Source organism: Bison bison, unplaced genomic scaffold, assembly GCF_000754665.1.
Source record: "Bison bison bison isolate TAMUID 2011002044 unplaced genomic scaffold, Bison_UMD1.0 scf7180017864309, whole genome shotgun sequence".
Lineage (NCBI taxonomy): Eukaryota > Metazoa > Chordata > Mammalia > Artiodactyla > Bovidae > Bison > Bison bison.
The window spans coordinates 4,358,531-4,366,906 of record NW_011494881.1 but is presented as its reverse complement, the minus strand read 5'-3'; the positions used below and the strand labels follow the sequence as shown (position 1 = coordinate 4,366,906).

General features: G+C 50.4%; 1 protein-coding gene across 1 annotated transcript in view; it reads left to right on the top strand.

Moving 5' to 3' along the window:
• TYSND1 (trypsin domain containing 1) overlaps positions 1-6,682 on the top strand; it is a gene marked incomplete at its 5' end in the record, with an annotated part of 7,211 nt that extends 529 nt beyond the window's left edge. The window contains 4 exons of the mRNA XM_010852392.1: positions 2-52; positions 1,962-2,092; positions 3,099-3,284; positions 5,730-6,682. Coding sequence (XP_010850694.1) covers positions 2-52; positions 1,962-2,092; positions 3,099-3,284; positions 5,730-5,947 — 586 coding nt within the window. The remainder of the gene's footprint in view (position 1; positions 53-1,961; positions 2,093-3,098; positions 3,285-5,729) is intronic.
• Between the last annotated feature and the right edge of the window lie 1,694 nt (positions 6,683-8,376).

The window sequence follows — 8,376 nt, the reverse complement described above, 5'->3', positions numbered from 1 at the left end:
ATGTGGCCCTTCGGGAGACGGCGAGGGTCCTGGTGCGCTCCACTACCCCCAAGTAAGGCCCTGAAGGTTGCCCGCACTCCACTCCCTCACCTGCTGTCAGGACTAGATTCCAGGCCTCAGGTCATAATCCTGAGGACTATGGAGGCCTTCTGGTCTCAGGCTCATGCCTTGGAGGTGCACTGTGTGTAGGGGCCTGGGACCCTCCTCTCATCCTTGGTACTCAGAACCCCAGAGTAGGGAGTTCTGTGCCTCCTGGCAGAGGGTGAATGGGACTTGGGCAAGATGCCAAGCAACTCTGGAGATCTGTGGCGCCGTTCAGCATCCCTGACTAAGCATCACTGAGCTCCCACTCCCAGTCTGAATTCCTTCTGGGCAACTCCTCTGTCTCAGCCTTGCACCCACACACACCCAGAGGCCCTTGAATGGAGTCTTCCTAACCCTGTTCTCTTTCCCCTGAATGCCTAGTGAAATGCCAGGGGCTCAGGGTGCCACCCTTCTGGAGTAGGAGAGGAGCCTGTTACTCTTACTTGATTTATCTCTTAGATCTTAACCAGAACATCCCTTCTGGATCAGAATGACAGATATGGGATTCCACCTAATAAGAATATTAGAGTGGGGCCCAGGCAAATAGGTATATTTTGAACAGTTGTGGGGTGGTCTTGGCCGCCAGTTTAGAACTTCAGACAGTCATTTGTCCCCTCTCTGCAAGGAAAGCACTCCTGCTGTCATGTACTTTCACTTGCTCTGACAGTGGAGTCGGCAGCCTCAGCTTCTTGGCTTGATTTTCTAATACGTGTTCTTTCTGTTTCTTCTGTAATCCCAGGTACTTTACCTAGGCCAAAGCAAAGCACTATAGCACCTTGGTGTAACTGTTGTTCTCCTGTACGTGGTCCAACCCAACTTCTCAGCCCAGATCTTCCCAAATGCCTCTACTGAACTTCCAAGGTTAACCCAGCCTGGCTTTGCCATAGAAATCCCCTCTTGACAATCAACAGGATGGCCATGACTTTATAGGGAAGACTGATACTGAGAATTTTCCTCTGTGTGTGGTCCCCAATTCCTCCCCCCTCCCACCGTCCCCCACCCCAACATACTCTTGGTCCTAGGGAACCCACCAGGTCTCCTGGAAGCTACTCCTGCAGTGTGTGTAACAGGCAACCATGCATAATCTTGGGCAATGTGCTTAATCTGTCTAAGCTGCTTTCCCAGGAATTGACATGTAAAGTCTTGCTACTGCCACATAGTAAGAGCTATAGAAGTGCTAGCATCTATATAAACACGGACCCAGAGGATGAAATTGTATCATGTGTGTCCCACTAAATGACAAGACTGTTGGTATCAAATGAGGGAGAAAAGGAAGACCCTGGGAAAATCAGCCCTGGCTCCTCCCGCTAACTGCTGCTGCTGCTGCTACTGCTGCTAAGTCGCTTCAGTCGTGTCCGACTCTGTGCAGCCCCACAGACGGCAGCCCACCAGGCTCCTCTATCCGTGGGATTTTCCAGGCAAGAGTACTGGAGTGGGGTGCCATTGCCTTCTCCCACTAACTGTGTGACTGTGAGATATATTTACTCAGCCTCTCTGGGCCTCAAAAGCACCATCTGAAATGGAGATAATACCAGTGTCTAGTTCATGGGGCTGCTCTGAGGACTAAATGAAATGATGTCCATAGAACATTAACACCAGGCCTGGCCCACAGCGCTCCCTGGGTGCTGGGTGTCTGTGATCATGATAACGTGCAGGAACCCATATATAGAGGTACTCTGCGCTTGGTAAAGCATACTTGGAAATTCCACAGAACAGCTAAGTGATGTGCCCAGAGTTGCTTGCGGGTATGTTCCAGGGCTAACACCAAATCTTTTGAGTCCCGAGTTCGTGGTTTTTACTGTTACTCATTATTTTGCTTCCTCCCAGTGCTAAAGGTTGGGAGAGCTAGCCTGTCATTTTGTTTCTCTTGTATCCAGGAGTGCCATAATCTGGGGACGTGTGGTGTTTGCCACCCAGGAGACGTCTCCCTATGACATAGCAGTTGTGAGACTGGAGGAGGACCTAGATGGTGTCCCTGTACCTGTGCCTGCTGAGCATTTCCATGAAGGTAATGAACAAAGGGTCCCTTTGGTCAGGAAAGGACCTTGGAAAATCAGTGTTGGGCACATCAAGCCTACAGATCAGGGGCCAGCCCCTCAGATCAGCTTCCTTCCCCACCCTTGCTGGAGTAACGAGTCAAGCTGGCACCTCGTTGCATCCTGGTTACAGTGCTTTGGCTGGAGTTGCTCTTAGAGGCCTCCCTGCTGTGCTCAGCATGCCCACGGTGCTGGGGGGCAGGTGGAATTCCCAGCGGAAGATAAAGCATGTCTTTTTCCTGAGGCCCTGCAGCAGTGTAGTGTGGAGGTGCTGAACCTTGAGGACTCCTTATAACACTGCAGGCTGGTCTGCGAGGCTCCAGTGGCATGATTGGAGTGAAAGGCCTTGTGATGCTGCCACAGAAGTACCAGATGTTTTGGTTTGTGGATGTGATTTGTTATTATGTAACAAGGATTATGAGCTCACTGCATTGGCGTCTCTTCTGCCACTTACTAGCCCTGAATCCTTGGACAGGCAACTTAATATTCTTTGTCTCAGTTTCCACATTTGTAAAATGGGGATAATGCTACTTACCCCTAGGTCTTGTGAGGACTGGGTGAAATATTGCCTGTAAAGCACTTGGTGAAGGAAGGTGATGCCCATTTTGTAGTTATTGTCAGGGTTTTATTTTCACCAATAGACTTTTTAGTCCCAGGAGTTGGGTGTTAATTCCACAAACATGTATTGAGCACCTGGCTAGATGCTAGGAATCCTAAAAAGTGACTACCCAGTCCAGAAGGGGAATGAGGGCTGAAGAGAAATGATGGAGCAGATACAGTGGAGGTCCTGACCTCTTTCTGTAGGGGCCTGGGGAAAGTTCTCATGGAGGCAACAGGCATCTGAGCAGAAACTAGAAAGGCAGACAGGGTTTGGAAATTCGGAGAGGATTGGTGGGGATGGGGGGGGGCTTGGCGAGGGTGTGAGTCCTGCCAGACGGAGGAGGCTCCCCAGCTTAACCCTCCTTCCTTCCCTGGCAGGTGAGGCTGTCAGTGTAGTGGGCTTCGGTGTCTTCGGCCAGGCTTGCGGGCCCTCGGTGACCTCAGGCATCCTGTCGGCTGTGGTGCGGGTGGATGACACGCCGGTGATGCTGCAGACCACGTGTGCCGTGCATGGTGGCTCCAGCGGGGGACCGCTCTTCTCTGCCTGCTCCGGGGACCTCCTGGGTAACCAGCCCCTTGGCCCTCTCCCGGCCTTCCCCTGGCCAGAGCCTCAGTCCCACCCACGAGTGCCAGTGACCAGCCCTAGCAGCCACCCTGTCTGGAAGGATGATGGGCCTTATGCCCAGGGCTAATTAGCCAAGGTTTTTTGGACTGTGGTGCTTCTGAGGTCGGAGAGGATGGATGCTGGGCTTGGAGGGAAGAGATCTGAGTTCTAGTCCTTTCTCTGCCACTAAGGCACTCCACGACCTCAGGTAAGTCACTTAATATCATTTGATCTGTGAAACTCAGTAGTTGGATGAGTCCAAGGGTCACAAACTCAAAAGCCCAACCTATCAGTTGGGCAAGTAAAGTGAATGAGTGAATGAATGAGTGAGTGAGTGAGTGAGTGAATATCTTCAGTGAGTGGAGGACAAAGGAGAAACGGGGTGAACACCACTCAACTCCAGCACATTCTTGCCTCATTACAAAGATATGTGGGCCTAACACTGGCTGACTTTACAGTTTTTCACAAGAAAGTGTGAACTCTTTTTTTTTTTTTTTTAATAAATATGTGTTTGTTAAATCTTTCAATTTAAAAATTTTGTTAAGTTTTTAAAAAAAAAATCTGTTTAAAAAAAAGCCAACCATGAGTCCATATGGATACCTCCACCTACAGTCCCGCACACAGGGTTCATGCAAGCCTTCCCCTTCCCTTACTTCTGACTGCTTTCTCCCATAGTGAGAAACGTTGCCTTTTTGTTGCTAGCTGCAGTAGATTTACTTATTTCTTCAACTGTAGTGTACAAAAAAAGTACTTTCAGAATTCCTAACCACATCCCTGTGAGAAACATATTTACCAACTAGAAGACAATATTTGAGCGAGTACCGTTCTTTAGCCTTAAAGTGTCCAGTCAAAAAGCTGTTTTCCAAAGTTTCTTAGATTAGCTCCTTCCCCTTCAGAATGGTTATGTGATTCATTTGAAATACAGTTAGGTACATTCATCCTAGTCCGAATTCCATCTTTCTCCCATATACTGGTTGACCTTCTAAAAGATGTGTACAGATAAATGGATACAGAGATAAATATAAATGTGTGTATGCATGAGTTTGTGTGTGTGTGTATATACATATGTCTCTTATCTCGGTCTGCTGAGAGGGGCTAGAAGCCAGTGACACTCCAGTTGCAATGAGCATGCCGAGAGTCCAGATCTTGGTTTCTAAGAGTCATTCTCTAATAAAAAGAACCAGGAACTGACTGATTCCAGGGCTGCTTTGTGGTACTGGAAAGGAAGAAAACTCTAAGAAAAACCAAATGATGAGTGTGTCAAATGTTGAAAAACCCAAGAGCTGATGTGAAGGAGCTCCTGTTGGAACAATTTGAGCAACAAAACAAATAGCAGTAGTATTGGATTGTAACCCAAGCAAAGAATGAATACTCGTGAGTCTATACTGATATAAGTTAATATTGAATGAATTTAAAAATGGAGACAAAGAATAGCTTTCCCTTATGGAAGAATTTCTATTAATAAATGTAGGAGAAATGAAGCTCAGTAGTTGTAGCACATGGGCCTAGTTACCCCATAGCATAAGAGATCTTCCCAGACCAGGGATTGAACTGGTGTCCCTTGTATTGTAAGCCAGATTTTTAACCACTGGACTACCAGACCAGACACACCTCAGTCTTAATCGTGAGAAAACATCAGGTCAACCCAAATTGAAGGACATTCTACAGAATAACTGACCTGTACTCTTCAAAGTGTCAAGGCTGTGGAAGATAGACACTGGAAGTGACTCAGATAGGGGGAGACCCAGGAGACATGATGACTAAATGCCATGTGGGATCCTGGATCAGAAGAAGAGCATTAGTGCAAACCCTGGTCCATCCAAGTGAGTTCTGTCCTTTAGTTAATAGCATGTCACGAAGCTTAATTTCTTGGTTTTGATCAATGTGGTGTGGTGACATAAGGAAAAGCTGGGTCCAGGATGTACAGGAACTCTGTACTATTTGGGCAAGACTCCTAAAATTTTCTTCAAAAAATTCATACACATGCACTGAGCTGGGCACCCAAAACTTCTGTGTGAGTCTGATTCATTCATTCATTCACTCAACAAATGCGTGTTGAGGTCCCGCTATCCCAGGCCCTCTTCCAGGTCCTGGCGAGATTATGAATAAAACACAGCAGCCCGGCCCTCATGGAGCTGAAAGATAACAGAAGTTGGAGAGAAAAATACCAAAATAAGTGAGACATAGTGTCAGATACTGATAGCGTTAGGGAGAAAGTAAAGCCAGGAAGGAGGACTGGGGCATGAGGGGCCTATGTCAATACATGAAGCCTGGTGTCTGTCACTGTGAGGGGTATTCAGCACCCCCGCCCCCGACAGGCCCAGGGCCTCCAGGATAGAGGTGGGTCTCCCTCCCTTCCCTGAGCCTTCGCTCATGCCCTCTTTTCCTCTCTGTCTTCTGAACAGGCATTGTCGCCAGCAACACCCGGGACAATAATACGGGGGCCACATACCCCCACCTGAACTTCAGCATCCCCATCACGGTGCTCCAGCCGGCCCTGCAGCAGTACAGCCAGACAGGCGACCTGGGCGGCTTCTGCCAGCTAGACCGCGCCTCCGAGCCAGTGAGGGTGGTGTGGCGGCTGCAGCGGCCCCCAGCAGAGGCCCTGCGGAGCAAGCTCTGAAGCTGTGTCGCCCTTCTGCGGGGGAGAGCAGCCCTTTGATGCCATGGGGAGGACTGATGCTGGCGGCCTCAGGATCCAGACGGGACCCACCAGAGCCCAGTTGCCTCCCCTTCACTACCCACCTTGCTCAGCTCTGGAGTCTGGACCAAACTTCTCTTTAGCCTCTGGGGACCTCTTACCTGGCAGGCCGTTTGGGGGCGCTTTCTCTCTCTGCCCCCTGACAGTAGACTCAGCTCTGTCCCTTCCCTTCTGGCGAGCTCAGGACAGCCGTACAACAGCCCTGGTCCTGACAGAGATGCTGGCTGCAAGACTGGCCCAGTCCTGGTTTCGAGTCTGTCCCCTGTCACCTGATGATCGCTGGCCACCTGGAGCAGCATCTTCCCTGGGGCCTTGGCTCCTCTCTGCCCTCGGTCAGAATGGGGCTGACAGAGCACTGGGGCTTCCTCGGAAAACCTCAGCAGAGGGGCTCTGCTCCGAAGACCAGAGCTGCAAGAAAAGGCATCATCCTGTTCCGTGGACCGGCAGTGGCATCCCTGGAAGCCAGGACTCCCGGCTGTTCGTATGTCAGGTGCCCTGAGCTCTGGGGCACTCACACACAGTGCTTTCGTTTTCCAGCCCGGGAAATGGGCCTCAGGGATCTGGGGTGGGGTGGAGGAGTGGGATGTGTCTTGCTGGGCTGTCTGGTTGGGGTTCAGGAATAAACAGGACCTCCAAGGGATGAGTCCTTATATGTCAGATTCTTTTTTTGTTTCATGAGTTGAATGGGGAATAGGAAAGCTCCAGGCACAGAAGTACACACTTTCTGTCCTGCTGTCTCAGTGGGGTTGATCTCACAGGACACTCTTGTGTCAGACTAGTCCTAGTAGCTGGTTGTAGGGCCAGTCAGCCCTGGATGGGCTTGCAGGCCTGGGTCAGTAGTGGTCTTGGCCTGGTAGCAGATGTTTACAGGGTGCCTAGCTGAGCCAGGCCCAGGGATGGACAGGAGTTGGGGAGTTCAAAGGTGAACAAGGCCATGGTGGCCCCTAGGAGTTAAGACTAACCCCTGGAGTCAGGAACATGTATTGCATGCCCAGGGCCTTGTGTGCGCCAGCCTTCAAGAAATAATTGTTAAATCATTGACAGATTGAATGCAATTTGGGAACAACTGGGGCAGGAGTGAAATGGGGTGGGGCTCTAATCTAAGCAGAGAGAATTGCTCTGAGTACTTTGTTTCAATATCTGTTTGTTGAGTGCCAGCTCTGGGCAACCACAGAACACTCCGGAGACAGGGATTCTTCTCTGTGTGGATTAGGAAAGGGGCCAGAGGGCAAATGTTTTAATAGCTCGAATGAAAGCCTGTAGTGAATTAACGGGTGGCGAAGGAGGGCTGGGATCTGACTTGGCTGTGAGTGGGAGGGGAGAGGATTTATTCCAGCATGTGTGGATGCCAAGGAGCTCAGGCTATGCTGGGGAGACGGGTGTGTGCCCCCACCCCCACCACCCCGATTAATGGAGCAAGCAGGGCCTCTCTGCCCTGTTCAGATGGAAGACCGTGTCCAAGGGCCCCAAGGATGGAGGATCAAGCAAGGATTCATCCAGGTGACTCACGAGTTGAACCCTGAGGGGAGACTAAGTGTTTACCAGATGGGCTGGAAACAGGGAGGGTGTCCAGATTGATGGCAGCAGGGGCTGGGACAAGGAATTGTGGAACTACACATATGTCTTGCCAGGCTTAGCGGAGAAAAGATTGGAACGGAGGCTAGAGAACCAGTGACAGTGGCCCTGGCGAGGGGAAGATTGCCGAGGCAGGCCTGGCGGGTGTGGAAAAGCTCCAGTGTGACACAGGAAGTGGGCTTGACTGGATGTGGGGCGATGCAGAGAGAGAGAGGGGTCGAGCGGTGCTGGGTCTCTGGCCAGGATAGTGATGAGCGGCTGGCAAGTTTAGGGACAAGATGTTTCCCTGGGGTGTCTGTGGGACCTCAAGTGGAGAGCAGAGCAGGCTGTTGAGTAAGTCCCATGAGTTAGGATAATGCAGGAAAAGGTCCCCTCTCCCCCAGCTCAGTGGCTAAAGACAATAGAAGTTTGTTCATTGCTCACAGAAAGTCCAAAGTCGTGCACCTGACCAGGAAAGTTGGGGGGGGTGGTGGCTGTCATGCATTTGGGGTTAAGGGACCTGAACTCCTTCCCTCCTACAGCTCTTATCACTGGGCCTGGGACCTCAGACCCTAGCAGGTCCTCTGTATCCTGCTAGTGGATGGGGCAAGAGAGAGTGGAGAAGATATTCCAGCTTCTTTAAAAAAAATTTTTTTTTTAATTTTGAAACAGTTTCAGACTTACAGAAAAGTAGCAAGAATCCCGACACACCCTTCCCCCAGACACCCCTTACCGCCTGTGCCAAACCCCAGTGATGTTCTCTGTGACAGAAAGACCTCCTCTGGTATCATGAATTG